Source organism: Narcine bancroftii, chromosome 5 (genome assembly GCF_036971445.1).
Source record: "Narcine bancroftii isolate sNarBan1 chromosome 5, sNarBan1.hap1, whole genome shotgun sequence".
Taxonomy (NCBI): Eukaryota; Metazoa; Chordata; class Chondrichthyes; order Torpediniformes; family Narcinidae; genus Narcine; species Narcine bancroftii.
In genome coordinates this window covers 193,033,683-193,049,437 of record NC_091473.1, presented here as the reverse complement: position 1 = coordinate 193,049,437, position 15,755 = coordinate 193,033,683, and the positions used below count along the sequence as shown (strand labels likewise).

General features: G+C 53.3%; 1 protein-coding gene across 3 annotated transcripts in view; it reads left to right on the top strand.

The window, feature by feature from the left end:
• LOC138764486 (otoancorin-like) overlaps positions 1 to 15,755 on the top strand; it is a 72,968-nt gene that overhangs the window by 24,910 nt on the left and 32,303 nt on the right. For 2 of the 3 annotated variants that reach the window (XR_011358170.1, XM_069940471.1), the window contains exons 7-15: positions 76 to 171; positions 1,157 to 1,231; positions 1,699 to 1,910; positions 2,408 to 2,577; positions 4,919 to 5,022; positions 9,570 to 9,709; positions 10,044 to 10,152; positions 11,418 to 11,639; positions 14,397 to 14,564. Coding sequence is in view for 2 of the 3 variants with exons in the window: in XM_069940471.1 (XP_069796572.1) it covers positions 76 to 171; positions 1,157 to 1,231; positions 1,699 to 1,910; positions 2,408 to 2,577; positions 4,919 to 5,022; positions 9,570 to 9,709; positions 10,044 to 10,152; positions 11,418 to 11,639; positions 14,397 to 14,564 (1,296 nt within the window). In the remaining variant the exon portion in view is untranslated. The remainder of the gene's footprint in view (positions 1 to 75; positions 172 to 1,156; positions 1,232 to 1,698; positions 1,911 to 2,407; positions 2,578 to 4,918; positions 5,023 to 9,569; positions 9,710 to 10,043; positions 10,153 to 11,417; positions 11,640 to 14,396; positions 14,565 to 15,755) is intronic. The other variant, XM_069940473.1, reaches the window with a different exon arrangement.

Below are 15,755 nucleotides of genomic sequence, written 5' to 3'. Positions count from 1 at the left end.
ATGGGCTGCCATTAATATCCCAGGAGTGGAGAAGGTTATGATCTTTTTGACTGAGGATGTGGTCTGTTGTTACAGGAGGTTACACCATTCACAATGGACAATCAAACGATGGGAAAGATGAACAAAACCTACGGCAACTTCAGCGACTCTTCGTACATGCCATTTATGCAGGTAACCTTAACCCCACTGACACTCACCCCCAAGGCACACCACTCTGTGTCTGACCCTGGGAATGTGTGATGGGACGGTGTGGAGGGAGCTTCACTCTGTATCTGACCCTGGGAGTGTGTGATGGGACGTTGCAGAGGGAGCTTCACTCTGTGTCTGACCCCGGACAGGATCCCCCATGGCTAGATCCTGGACCAATGACCATAGTGGACAGACACTGGACCAGTGACCCCAGTGGACAGATGGAGGACAAGTAACCATAGTAGACGGACTCTAGACCAGTGACCCCAGTGGTCAGATGGATGACCAGTGACCATAGTGGACAAACTCTAGACCAGTGACCCCAGTGGACAGATGGAGGACCAGTGACCACAATGGACAGACACTGGACCAGTAACCCCAGTGGACAGATGGAGGACCAGTGACCATAGTGGACATATGCTGGACCAGTGACCCCAGTGGACAGATGGAGGACTAGTGACCACATGAACTGTGACCACACTGGCCAGACAGGACCAGTGACTTCAGTGACTGGACAATGGAGAACTGACCCCAGTGGATGAACACTGGGCTAGTGACCCCAATGGATATGCAGCATCAATGACCTCAGTGGCTGGACACTTGGCTAGTCACCCCAGTGGACAAACACTGGATCAGTAACCCCAGTGGCCAGCCACCGGAGCAACGACCATTTGTGGCTGGACACTGGACCAGTGACCCCAGTAGACAGCCACTGGGCCAGTGACCCCACTAATGGGACACTTGGCCAGTGATTCCAATGACCAGCCACTTGTCCAGAGACCCTAGTGGCCAGATGCTGGGCCAGTGATCCCAGAGACCAGAGACTTCAGTGGTTGGACATTGGATTGAAACATTCCCAATGACCTGTGTTTGTACTCAGTAAGACTGTTGGGTTTAGTGCAACTGCTGACCTGGCACTTATGGACAGCATGTGACCTTGTGTCTGTTCTTCTTCCTGTCTCCGGAGAAGATGGATGCGGCCAGAGGTTGCCCCAGAGTAAATGTCCCTGTCTTCCTGATGCTGTACCACTACACAATGAAGGTGAGCTGACGTCCATACACCCTGGCGTTTCCACCGGGAGTGTGTGATGGGATGGTATGGAGGGAGCTTCACTCTGTGTCCGACCCCAGGAGTGTGTCATGGGATGGTGTGGAAGGAGCTTCACTCTGGGTCTGAACCCTGGAGTGTGTGATGGGATGGTGTGGAGGGAACTTCACTCTGTCCGACCCCAGGAGTGTGTCATGGAACGGTGTGGAATGAGCTTCACTCTGGGTCTGACCCCTGGAGTGTGTGATGGAATGGTGCGGAGAGAGTTTCACTCTGTGTCTGAACCCAGGAGTGTGTGATGGGACGGTGCGGGGGGAGCTTCACTCTGTGTCTGACCCTGGTTGTGTGTGACGGGACGGTGCGGAGGGAGCTTCACTCCATGCCTGACCCTGGGAGTATGTGATGGGAAGAGTTTGGTGGATGGGGACTGGAGATGGGGATTGAGGTGTGTGTATCCCCAGGACGATGAATATGGCCAGAAGCTGATGGGCTGTGTGGAGAAGAGTTGTAGCTCGGAGATGGCATGGAGCCTCGTGCTGACCAACCTGACCAGCCTACATCCACCTGTGTTAAAGCTACTGCTTTGGGGGTCCGAGAACCACCTGCTGCGGGCGAAGGCGGACACCATTCGCAAGCTACCCAATGCCAGGGACTCTAAACAACTGCAGCTTATGTGAGTGCCAGGGCAAAGGGGGATGCCCACACCCATGCTGGCACATCTACATCCCACCTCCCCCTCCTCATCCCCACTCCTGACTTGGGTGGGGACTGGCACAGTGGGACGGAGGGTGCCGCGGTGGGTGGAAGAGTGTGGCACCCTCCCACCCAACGCAGCACCCTCCCACCCACCCACCACAAGGGTGCTGCAGCAGCCCATTCTGCCCCGGTCAACTGTATCAGACCACACTGAACCAGACCCAGGCCCCACTGGCTCAGGACCCACTGGCCAAGACCAATCTAGACCAGACCACACTGGCCCAGGCCAGATCCACGCCAGCGGCCCCATTGGTCCAACCAGGAACTCTCGCCAAGGCCGAACCTTGCTCCTGCACCAACCAAGCATTGGCCTGCATCGCCAGCGAGATTGAGCTGCGGGCAGGGGTGTGGCCCAGCACCCGGCCAGGGTAAGCGGGCAGGCGGGATGATGCTACCACATCTGTCTTTCCCCAGGATGAGGTTCTTCTGCGAGAGGTACCACCAGCTGAGCAAGGAGATGCGAATGGAAATCTTCTTGTGGGCCCGGAGGAGCATGTTATCCTCTCACTGCTCGGATGGGAAGATGCCCCCTCGCACCAATCAGTCCATCCCAGCCCTCAACAGCAGTCGGGATCCCTCCAGAGGTGAGATCATGTCTCCCCCTTCACTCCACCCTCTTAATACGCCCCTCCCCATTACATCATCACATCGACAGCTCTCTGTGTTTTAAAAAAATCATATCTCCCCTAAATTTTCGTCCCCTCACATTGTACAAATGTCCCCTGGTGTCTGCTATTCCTGCCCTGGGAGAGAGGTTGCTAGCCATCCACCCTGTCTATGCCTCTCAGAATCTTGTTGACTTCAACCCCACTGGTGCATCTGCCTCACCTTCTTCAGCACGGCTTCCAAGAATGCAGGAGGCCGGTCAGCCCCTTAAGTGGATCCCCATCTAGGACATTACGGCTGATCTTTTCCCTGCCGCAACCTGATGTGCCTTGATTCCCAGAACCTCTATATACACTGGGCAACAAATATTTTCAAAAAGTTTGTTTCCTGAAAACAAAAAATGGAGGATTGTTCTAGACAACTTCAATCTGCTGCACCAGTTAGAAAGCATTAATTTAACTTTGATGGAATTTACCAATGTTTAATTGCATCACGATGCTGACACATTGCGCGAGTTAACTGACATAAAAATGTTTTTGCCGCTGATTTTCATTTGTACTCGGCATCTGATGCCCCTCCCATCAGTGTCCAACAATAGTCGGGCAGCGTTGATGTATTCCAGTTGCCCGATACCGCTTTTGCACAGTCATGATGTCTTGGGGAAACCGTTCACCGTAGATCGGCGGGGAAGGAGTCCGAGGGCGAACGCAGAAAATCAATTGCACTTTGTCACTTGAAGTCAACTTAAAATAATACAGGAAATCACAAAAAGTAGGATATATTTAAAAACTAATGCATGATAGGAAAATTTAAGGTGATTTTTTTATGTGATCACTAACCCAAAATCCATAAAATACTCAAACGTGTTCAGGAAGCAACATCTTTGTTGTCGAGTGTAATCTGTTGATCTCTGTCCTGAATGGACAGAATCTCTGCAGCCTTTCAGAGTCCAGTGTTCCAAAGATTCACCTGTTGCTGGGTGCAGAAAGTGATCAGCTATGTCTGAGTGACAGCTCCTGTAACTATGTTCCATCAACCCTCAATTCCCACATGTGGCATGCCTCCCTGTCTCTATAACCCCAACAACCCTCCCTGTCTCTGTAATCCCCTCCACTTTCACTAACCTCCTCCAGTCCCCAACACATCTCTCTGTCTCTGTAACCCACTACGATCTCGGTAACCCCTTCTAGTCCCCTACACCCCTCCCTGTCTCTGTAACCCCCTCTCTCCCCTACTCCTCTCCCTGTATGGTGATACCACCACCAGCCGACTGCAGGAGGTGATCTCTGTACCTGCTGGAAGACCACCTAAGGGGCTGACCCCACCTGGCCGGCTGTCAATCAGCCAACCTGAATAGAAACCTGAGCCGGCCCCTCCTGAGCCAGTCATACAGGGAGCCAGCAAGGCTTGAACTGGTGTTCAGACTTTTATCTGGAATTAGCCTGTTGTACAGTCTTTTGAGTTTGTGCTTGCTCGCTGCTACCTCAGTGCATCACACCCTGTCTCTGTAAACCCCTCCGGTCCCCTACACCCCTCCCTGTCTCTGTAACCCCCTCTGGTCCCCTACACCCCTCCCTGTTTCTGTAAACTGCTCCAGTCCCCAGCGCTCCTCCCTGTCTCTGTAACATCCTCTGGTCTCCAAACCTCTCTCTATATCTGTAAACCCCTCTGGCCTCAATACCTCTTCTGATATCTGTACCCCCCCACAGATCACCAACATTCCTCTCTATCTCTGTAACTCCCACAACCCCAACACCCTTTCATATTTCTGTAAACTGACACCACTCTCCATCTCTGTAACCCCCTCCGGTCCCCTACACCCCTCCCTGTCTCTGTATCCCCCTCCGGTCCCCTACACCCATCCCTATCTCTGTAACACTCACTGGTCGCCTACACCCCTCCCTGTCTCTGTAACCCCCTCCAGTCCCCTACATCCCTCCCTATCTCTCTAACCCCCTCCGGTCCCCTGCACCCCTCCCTGTCTCTGTAACTTAATCCAGTTCCCTACACCCCTCCCTATTTCTGAAATGCCCCCAATCTCTCCAAACTCAGCCAGTTTCCTATTCTTGCTTCCAAGCTGATTTTTTTCTGCAAATTGTCTTAAATTGAATTGCCCTGCCTTAAATCAAAGTGAAAAAAGACTTACTGGGAATTGCCAAATGGAAAAACGAAGAAAACATCAAAAGGAGATTTTTTTTAAATCCCAGGTTCCGGAAAAACCAGTTCAAGTTGGAGAGAGCAGGTGCACCTGAAGCACTTTGTTCAGAAGCAGATCAAGGAGTGCACAAGCTTACAAAAATATCTCTCTCCTCTCTCCAGATGATTGTGGGCCACGCTGGATAAATAATAAAAGGTTGGCTGTGTTAGGAATATTCATCATCCACGCCCCTGATGAGGATTTTAAACAAATCCGGCCTGAGCAGGTAGTTCTGATTACAATGACTGTGTCTGCAGGTTGGGATGTCAAACTAAAACTGGGCATGGAGAGGTTTCCTGGAACTAAAATGTGTATTGGGAATGTGTGACAGGACGGTGTGGAGGGAGCTTCATTCTCTGTCTGACCCTTGGAGTGTGTGATGGGACGGTGTGAAGGGAGCTTCACCCTGTGTCTGACCCCGGGAGTGTGTGAGGGGTCGGTGTGGATCTGTCTCTGACCCCGGGAGTATGTGATGGGACGGTGTGGATGGAGCTTCACCCTGTGTCTGACCCCGGGTGTGTGTGATAGGACGGTGCGGAGGGAGCTTCACTCTGTGTCTGACCCCTGGAGTATGTGATGGGTCAGTGCGGAGGGAGCTTCACTCTGGGTCTGTGTCATGGGTAAACTTGTACCTCTCACTTTGTTCGTTTTAGATTGGTCACAGTGTTTGAGCTACCGAAAGAAAATGTACACACACACCAAGAGCAGTTCAGTTTATACAAATGTTTATTACAAATTCAAAAGCTGATTTCAAACTACAATATGCTAGCCCTTCCCAACTATACTTATCAACGCCTGGACTGGTCCCAAATGCCGAAGCGAGGCAACGACTCCACACTTATAGCAGTTGTCGGGGCGCCGGTAGCAGCTTCTCCACTGTAGAGCTCGTCGAAAGAACCAAAGACGTTGATCCAAACCAAGGCTTTTAATAGCAAAAGACCGGAGCTCTTCACAGGTGGCCGACCAGTCCGGAATGATCCGACCTGGCTAGGGACACAACCCTTTAAGGCCCAGACAATAGGTGTGGCTTAGCTCTCAGCCAATCGCTGTAAGCACAGTCTAGATACAGTAATTATATACACTATGTACATTGGTGATCGATCTGTACTATCACATTCACCCCTTCTTGGAGAACTGACCCTGGGAAAAAAAAACAAAAACGAGGGAGAGAATTAAAGGAAGGGGTAGGTCAAGGACTGTAGCGGTCAGGGGTTCTGACCATCCGGCGTGACCGCCGTGGTGCCGGGATTGGGGTCGCTGGAGTGGTGTCGCCAGCGGGCTCGTCGGGTGCGACTGCTCCGTCGCTCAATTCCCCAGTCGTGTTGTCGGCAGGGTTGCCCGGGTCATTGGGGTGCTGTTGGTCCTTCTGCTGCGGCACGGGGCCTGGAGAATAAAGAGTTGGGGAAGGTTGGGTTGGGGGGTTTGCTGGGTCTACCGCGTCCTGAGCTAGGTCCCGCACTGAAACAGTGTCCTCCCGCCCGTCTGGGAACTCAACGTAGGCGTAATGTGGGTTCGCGTGGAGTAGAGTCACTCGGTCGACCAAGGGGTCGTTCTTTGAGTGCTGGATGTGGCGTCGCAAAAGGACGGGGCCAGGGACGGTGAGCCATGCCGGTACAGTGGTTCCTGATTCAGATTTCCTCGGGAAAAGGAACATCCTTTCGTGGGGGGTGGCTTTTGTTGCAGTACATAGGAGGGAGCGGATGGAGTGTAAGGCACTAGTGAGAACCTCCTGCCAGTGAGAGGTGGGGAGACCTTTAGACTGGAGAGCCAGTGTAACCGCTCTCCATATGGTGGCCTTCTCCCTCTCGACCTGGCCGTTACTGCGTGGGTTATAGCTCGTGGTCCTGCTTGAAGCAATACCACACTCCAGAAGGTACTGTCGCAGCTCTGCACTCATGAATGAGGACCCCCTATCACTGTGGATGGAATTGGGGTACCCAAAGATGGTGAAAATACTGTGAAGAGCCTGTATCACTGAGGTGGCAGTAGTGTCTGGGCAGGCCACAGCGAATGGGAAGCGGGAGTACTCGTCGATGGCTGTAAGGATGTAGGTATTACGGTTGGTCGACGGTAGGGGCCCCTTAAAGTCTACGCTAAGACGCTCGAAGGGGCGGGTGGCTTTGATAACGTGGGAGTTATCCGGACGGAAGAAGTGGGGCTTGCATTCAGCGCACACCGAACAGGCTCGGGTCATGGAGCGGATCTCCTCGACTGTGTAGGGTAAGTTGCGCGCCTTGACAAAGTGAGCAAACCTAGTGACCCCTGGATGACAGAGCGCCTCATGGAGTTTCCGTAGTCTGTCCATCTGTATGCTGGCGCACGTCCCCCTGGAGAGTGCGTCAGGCGGGTCGTTGAGCTTACCAGGCCGGTACAGGATGTCATAGTTAAAGGTGGAGAGTTCGATTCTCCATCTGGCGATTTTGTCGTTTTTTTATCTTACCACGCTGGGTGTTGCTGAACATGAAGGAGACCGTGCATTGATCAGTCAACAGTGTAAAGCGCCTCCCAGCGAGGTGTAAAGCGCCTCCCGCTTCAACTATGGCCTGGGCCTCCTTCTCGATCGAGGAGTGTCTACTCTCCGGACCCTGGAGGGTTCTGGAGAAGAAGGCTACAGGCCGACCGGCCTGGTTCAAGGTGGCTGCCAGGGTGAAGTCGGATGCATTGCTCTCGACTTGAAACGGGACAGACTCATCGATCGCGTGCAGCGTCGCAGCAGCGATGTCGGATTTGATTCGATCGAAAGCCGCTGTGGCTTCGGTCGAGAGGGGAAAGGAGGTGGTCTTTATAAGAGGACGCGCCTTGTTGGCGTAGTGTGGAACCCATTGGGCGTAATACGAGAAAAGGCCCAGGCAACGTTTGAGAGCTTTATGGGTATGTGGGTGGGGGGGGGGGGGGTAAGTCCATTAGGGGACGCATGCGGTCAGGATCTGGCATTACTATCCCGTTCTCCACCACACAACCTAGAATAGCGAGTCGTGTGGTCCGGAAGACACACTTGTCCAAATTGTAAGTCAGGTTCAGCTGACGGGCAGTTTGAAGAAATTTGTATAGGTTGGCGTCGTGGTCCTGCATGTCGTGGCCGCAGATGGTGATATTGTCCAGATACGGGAAGGTAGCGGTTAGCCTGTTCTGGTCCACCATCCTGTCCATTTCCCGCTGGAAGACCGCGACACCATTCGTGACCCCGAATGGTACCCTGAGAAATTGATATAGCCGCCCATTCGCTTCAAAGGCCGTGAATGGTCGGTCCTCGCAGCGGATCGGGAGCTGGTGGTAGGCCGAATGTAGGATTTTATTAGCAAAAGACCGGAGCTCTTCACAGGTGGCCGACCAGTCCGGAATGATCCGACCTGGCTAGGGACATAACCCTTTAAGGCCCAGACAATAGGTGTGGCTTAGCTCTCAGCCAATCGCTGTAAGCACAGTCTAGATACAGTAACTATATACACTATGTACATTGGTGATAGATCTGTACTATCACATTCACCTCCCACGACCGGGACATTAGCTGGACTCTAGAAGTTCTTCTTCTTGCTGAGAGATGTGGCCACCTCTCAGAGTTTCAAACTTCAGCAGCGGGACCATGGCTGATATTACCCAAAAACTGCTTACCCAAGCACCTATTCCCAGCACAGTTAGAAAGATAAGCGAGCAAGCTAGCATGCCTAGGCTTCTATCAAATAATGTAATTTTCAGCTTCTCACTTTGAATACAATGGCTTATTTTGCATCAAGGCTGGCCTCTGACAGTCTGTGACCAAAACAAGCAGGAAGATTAAATGTTGGTACACAGATGTCCTTTCGTCAGATAACTGCATCTCTGGCCCCTCGGTGGAATTTAGCTTATGTCTGCTGATTCTAAAACACAAGCAGGTTCTCAGCCTTGCAGAACCAAAGGCTGCAAAAGTAAAAAAAACAACACGGTTTAAATCTTCCATTACAGTCTGACCCCGGGAGTATGTGATGGGATGGTGTGAAGGGAGCTTCACTCTGTCTCTGACCCTGGGAGTTTGTGATGGGGTGGTGTGGAGGGAGCTTCACTCTGTGTCTGAACCCGGGAGTGTGTGATGGGATGGTGTGAAGGGAGCTTCACTCTGGGTCTGACCCTGGGAGTGTGTGATGGGACTGTGCGGACGGAGCTTCACTCTGGGTCTGACCCCGGGAGTGTGTGATGGGACGGTGCGGAGGGAGCTTCACTCTGGGTCTGACCCTGGGAGTGTGTGATGGGACTGTGCGGAGGGAGCTTCACTCTGTGTCCGATCCGGGAGTGTGTGATGGTACGGTGTTGAGGGAGCTTCACTCTGTGTCTGAACCCGGGAGTGTGTGATGGGATGGTGTGAAGGGAGCTTCACTCTGTCTCTGACCCTGGGAGTTTGTGATGGGATGGTGCGGATGGAGCCTCACTCTGTGTCTGACCCCGGGAGTGTGTGATGGGATGGTGCGGAGGGAGCTTCACTCTGTGTCCGATCCGGGAGTGTGTGATGGGACGAAGTTGAGGGAGCTTCACTCTGTGTCTGACCCTGGGAGTGTGTGATGGGACGGTGCAGAGGGAGCTTCACTCTGTGCCTGACCCCGGGAGTGTGTGATGGGATGGTGTGGAGGGAGCTTCACTCTGGGTCTGACCCTGAGAGTGTGTGATGGGACGGTGCGGAGGGAGCTTCACTCTTTGTCTGACCCCGGGAGTGTGTGATGGACCTGCTCCACTTACTCCAACCCAGTCCTCATCCATATGCTCCACCAGTTCTGTGAGTCCCCCCATGCTTTTCTCCCTCAGCTCTGCGACCTCTACAACAACGGCAACTTCTCGAGGTGGCTGTCCCAGAAGGATAATCTGGACCCCAGGCGGGCAAAGCACTTACTAGTCAAGCTGAAGATATACTGCACAGACCGGGCCCAACTCTGGAATGTCAGCCGGTGGGTGACGAGAATGGGGATTGGGGTGGGAGGGGGGGGAGGAAAGGAAGAGCCCTTGCCTGCACCTCCTCCTCCCCCAGTGAGTTCCCCCTCCCCCTTCCTCCAGTGAGGATCCCCCTCCCCCTCCCCCTCGCCCAGCGAAGTTCCCCCTCCCCACCTCCCCTCCCCTCCCCCACCTTCCACTCCCCAGCGAGGTTCCCCCTCCCCCAGTGAAGTAAATCCCCCATGATACCCATAGCATTACCTTATGCCTCAGGACTCTGGGACCTGGTCAGGGTGGGGTACGTTTCCCATGATGCCGGCCTTGTGCTTGATCTTGGTTTCTACATTTCAGCTTGGGAGGTCTGGCTTGTTTCTATGATAATGCAGAGTCTGTTGACAAAGAAAAGGCGGAGGCACTTCTGAGCTACATGAAAAGCTGCCGGAACAAGGGCGCCAAGGAGGTGAAGTTCTATTAAAGAGAAATCTTCAAAATATCAGCAGGGCACAACATTGCTGTTTGCAGGGACACCTGGTGGAACCGTGGTCTCCAGACAAGCTGGACATTGGGTCACTGAGCTCAGATGTGGAAAGAAGGAACAAGTCTGCCCGAATACTCCCACACCATACACACACACACCTCCTCTCGAGTACAGAGGCTGGGATTGGGTGAGGTTGGGGTTTAGGGGTCGCGAATGGTTGAAGGGGCCAGGATAGGGTGAGGCTGGGATCAGGTGAAGTGGGGATTGAGTGAAGGTGGGATTGGGTGAAGGGGCCAGGATTGGGTGAAGGGGCCAGGTATGGGTGAAGGGGCCAGGGTTGGGTGTAGTGGGATAGCGTGAGGCTGAGATCAGGTGAGGCGGAGATTGGATGAAGGTGGGATTGAATGAGGCGGGGATAGGATGAGTCTGGGATTGGGTGAGGCTGGGATTGGGTTTAGGGGTCGCGAATGGTTGAAGGGGCCAGGATAGGGTGAGGCTGGGATCAGGTGAAGTGGGGATTGAGTGAAGGTGGGATTGGGTGAAGGGGCCAGGATTGGGTGAAGGGGCCAGGAATGGGTGAAGGGGCCAGGAATGGGTGAAGGGGCCAGGGTTGGGTGTAGTGGGATAGCGTGAGGCTGAGATCAGGTGAGGCAGAGATTGGATGAAGGTGGGATTGAATGAGGCGGGGATAGGATGAGTCTGGGATTGGGTGAGGCTGGGATTGGGTTTAGGGGTCGCGAATGGTTGAAGGGGCCAGGATAGGGTGAGGCTGGGATCAGATGAAGTGGGGATTGAGTGAAGGTTGGATTGGGTGAAGGGGCCAGGATTGGGTGAAGGGGCCAGGAATGGGTGAAGGGGCCAGGAATGGGTGAAGGGGCCAGGGTTGGGTGTAGTGGGATAGCGTGAGGCTGAGATCAGGTGAGGCGGAGATTGGATGAAGGTGGGATTGAATGAGGCGGGGATAGGGTGAGGCTGGGATAGGGTGAGGCTGGGATTGAGTGAGGCTGGGATTGAGTGAGGCAGGGATTGAGTGAGGTGGGGATAGGATGAGGCTGGGATTGGTTGAGGCTGGGATTGGTTGAGGCTGGTATTGGTTGAGGCTGGGATTGGTTGAGGCTGGGGTGGATTGGCAGATGGATAGAGTGCCATGGTCAGGTGGGGTCTGGGATCGTACTGAGTTCCCTGTGGTTGGGTATCTGTGTGATAACCTCCTAATCTCTCCCTGTGCTGATCACTTTGTTCTGCAGAACTTCACAATCCTACTCAGGCATCTGGCCCAAAAACAGGTGCTGAGGAAGGAATTCCTGAGTGAAATAGGACCCTTTGCCTCTGCCCTGTCCAGCAGGCAGCTCACCAAGATCAGTGACAGTGACATTTCCGACGTCATAGGAGACCTGGGCCAGGGGCGTGGCTGGTCGAAGCGTCAGTGCGCGATTCTGGTCAAGAAGTTCCTCCGGCATAAAGGGCAGGTGAGCAATGGTAGAGCGATCTGGGGATCGGACCCCGAGCCCGGGCCAGGTGCAAGAGAGAGGTGGGAGGGGGGAGGGAGCAGGCTGCAGCCTGAAACAACCGAAGGCAGGAAACTCCCAGAATAATCAGAATCAAAAGTCCAGAAAAGCGCAGATGCCAGAAGTCCGAAACAAAGTGCTGGAAGCACTCAACTGGTCAAGTAGCAGCTATGGAGAGAGAAATAGTTAACATTCCCATAAAATACAGGAGTAGAAATAGGCCATTCAGCCCATCGAGTCTGCCCCCATCATTCCATCATTCCATCATTCTCCCCACTTAGCTCCACTGCCCGACCTTCTCCCTGTAACCTTTGATGCCTTGGCTCATCAAGAACCCTTCAATATCTGCCGTAAATACACCCAATGACCCGGCCTCCAAATCCGCCCGTGGCCACAAATTCTACAGATTTACCACATATTTTACGTATGTCACATTTTAAATGTAGTATTATGTGACAATAATGAAACCTTTACCATTTCCCTCTGACTGAAGAAATTCTAAGCGGATGCCCTTCAATCCTGAAGTTCTGCCCTTTTGTCCTAGACTCTCCCACCACGGGGACCCTTTCTACATCTCCTCTGTCCACACCTTTCAACATTCAAAAAGTTTCAATAAAACCCCCCCCCCCCCCCCGACATTCTCCTAAATTCCAACGAGCACAGGCCAAATGCTCCTCGTGATAACCTTTTCACTCCCGGAATCATCCTTATGAACCTCTTCTGAACCCTCTCCAATGTCAGCACATCCTTTCTTAAATGAGGAGCCCAAAACTGCCCATAATACTCCAAGGACTCTGTAGAATCAGGAAGGAGAGGTGTTTAACATCACAGAGGGGTTGGGGTTGAGGAGGGTAAGGTTTTCCAAGGAGTGGCTGGCCCTCTGGAAGGCACTAATAGAGGAGGTGATATGATCAGGTGTCGTTGCCATGTAGACAAGATCTGCATGCAAGGATTGAATTTAGGAGCAGGGAGGTCGTGCTGCAATTGTACAAGGTCCTGGTGAGGTCGCATCTGAGAACTGCGTGCAGTTCTGGTCCCTGCACTTGAGGAAGGATGGACTGGCTTTGGAGGTGGTGCCGAGGAGGTGCACCAGGTTGGTTCCAGAGATGAAGAGGTTGGCCTATGAGGAGAGATGGAGTCATCTGGGACTGCACTCGCTGGAATTTAGAAGAATAAGATGGGATCTTATTGAAATGTATAACATTATATTATGGATGGACGGATGAACGATACTTTCATTGGTGGGGGAGACCAGAACAAGGGGACATAGTCTCAAGATTCAGGGGAGTAGATTTAGGACAGAGATGAGGAGGAACTGCTTTTCCTAGAGGGTGGGGAATCTGTGAAATTTGCTGCCCATTGAAGCAGTGGAGGCGACCACATTAAATAGATTTAAGACAGGGTTGGATAGATTTTTACATCGTCAGGGAATTAAGGGATATGTGGAAAAGGCAGGTAGGTGGAAGTGAACCTATCATCAGATAAGCCGTTATCACATTGAAAGGCGGAGCAGGATCAGTGGGCCGAATGGCCGACTCCTGCTCCTGTTTCTGATGTTCCTAATACAGGCAAATGAGATAAGTAATAGATGAATAAAAGGGTCAGCATGGATGGAGGGGCAGAAGAGCCTGTCTCTGTGCTGTACCTCTGTGGGACCAGGGAGGATGGTGGCAGTACCGAATGCAGGGCGCAGCAGAGAGGGTGGTCGGGGTTGGAAGGAAGGGACAGAGGAAGGAACCACCCACAGTGCAGACAGCTTTGAGCCTTGGCCACCCATTGTTGGACAAACATGCAGAGGGTCCTAGGCTCAAGACAAGTAATTTATTGTCATCTGATTGCACGTACAACCTGATGAAACAGCGTTCTCTGGTCCTTGGTGAAAAGCACGCAGACACACACCCAGACATAATGCACGTTGAAGCAAACAGTACAAATATTTTTTATTTCTTGAACATGAGAATCTTGAAGGGTCAGTGTGAGCAGTTCCTTTGGTCGTTCAGCGTTCTCACTGCCCGTGGGAAGAAGCTGTTCCTCAGCCTGGTGGTGCTGGCCCTGATCCTCCTGTATCTCTTCTCCGATGGAAGCAGCTGAAAGATGCTGTGTGTGGGGTGGAAGGGATCCTCAATGATTTTGCGCATCCTCTTCAGACAATGTCGATTTGGGGCGGGGGGGGCGTGGGGAAGTAGACTCCAGTAATGTCACTGCCACTTTGATGGTCCTGTGGACTGACCTCTGACCTATTTCTCTGCAGCGACCGTCCCCGCACTGTGATGCAGCCGGCCAGGACGCTCTGGATAGAGCTCCTATAGAAGGTTGCATGATGGTGGCCGACAGCCTTGCCCACTTTAGTCTTCTCAGGAAGTGTAGTCACTGTTCCGCCTTCCTGACAAGTGAGGAGACGAGTGTCCACGATAGGTCCCTAAGTGAACTCCAAGAGCTTGGTTCTCTCCACTATGGAGTTGTTGACGTGTGGTGGAGGGTGGTCACTCCTAGTCCTCCTGAAACCCACAATCATCTCCTTCGTCTTTTCCACGTTGAGACTCAGATTGTTCCTCTCGCCCCATTTCATGAGATTCTTCACCTCTTCAGCCCACTGACAGGACCTGTGCCGCCTCCTTGCAGGCAGTGCTTGGTTCAGGGCAGCGGGGTGGTGGGGGAGGATGGGGTGGTGGGTGTGATCAGCCTGTCCCCGATGTAAACCCACTGCCTCTCCCACAGGTCATCTCTGGTTTGGACTTGGTGAGACTGGGCAGCCTGGTGAAGGGGGTGAACAGCAAGGTGCTTTCCAACGTGAGTGGGGACCAGCTTCTGTGGGCTGCCAAGAAGGGCCTCGAGGAGGAGGCCGGTGCCATGTCAGACTTCCAGAGAAGGGTCATTGTGCAGACGGTAAGGCTGGGGCCTGGAGATGATGGACCACCCAACAGTTCCAAAAAATGAGAGCATTGGGAGGGGGGGTGGGGACATGAGGGGAGAGGAGGAGGGGGAGGGGAGGGAGAGGAGAGGAGTGGGAGTGAGGGGGTGAGAGAGGAGAGTGAGGAGGGTGAGGGAGGGGAGAAAGCGGGTGGAGAAGGGAGGGAGAGGGGAGATAAAGGGGATAGAAGAGAGGGGAGTGGGGCTGAGAAGGGGAAGAGAGAGAGGGGTGGGGAACAGAGGGAGAGGGAAGTGAGGGGATGGAGGAGAGGGGAGTAATGGGGTGGAGAAGGGGAGAGGGGTGGGGGAGGGAGAGGGTGGGGAAGGGAGAGGGTGTGGAAGGGAGGGAGAGAGGAGGGTGGAGAGTGGGTGAGGGGATTAGGGAGGGAGAGAGGGGTGTGGGAGAGATGGGGAAGGGAGGGAGAGGGAGTGGGAGAGATGGGGAAGGAGAGGGAGTGAGGGGGTGGGGAGCGGGAGGAGTAGGTGAGGGAGGGAGCAGGACGCGTGGGGAAGAAAATGGGAAGGGGAGTGAGATGGGAATGAGGGGTTGAGGAAGGGAGCAGGATGAGGATGAGAGACATTATGGGAGATAGGAAAAAGAAGGGGACTGTCGAGAGAATGGGGAAATGGGAGAGGGGAGTGGGTGGGAGACAAAATTGAGGGAGAGGGAAGGGGAGGGAGAGTGAAGGGACTGACAGAACAGGAGGGAGAGAGAGTATAGATGGGGACAGGAGGGAGAAGGAGGTGAGATAGAGAATGGGCAGAGAGAGGGGGGACAGGTGAGAGAAGGGCAGCTGGAGGGTGAATGGGCAGAGAGAACAGAAGGCAGAAAAGAGGGGCAGGCCCAAGGCTACTTGAGTTTGCTTCATTATTCAAGAACATTCCAGAATGTACAGGCCCAATGGCCCACGATGTTGGGTCATCCAATATGAACCTACTCAACCTTCCCTGTAACCCTCTATTTTTCTTGAATCCATGTGCCTGTCTGAGAGACTTTGAAATGTTCCTTTTCTACCAGTCATGTCCACCACCCCTGGCAGGTGCATCCCAGGTACCCACCACTCTCTGTGTAAAATACTTACCCCTGATGTCCCCCTTAAACTTTCCTTCCCTCACCTTATACAGATAGCCGATGGTGTTTGCTTGTGTCACCACCAGGAAAAGGTT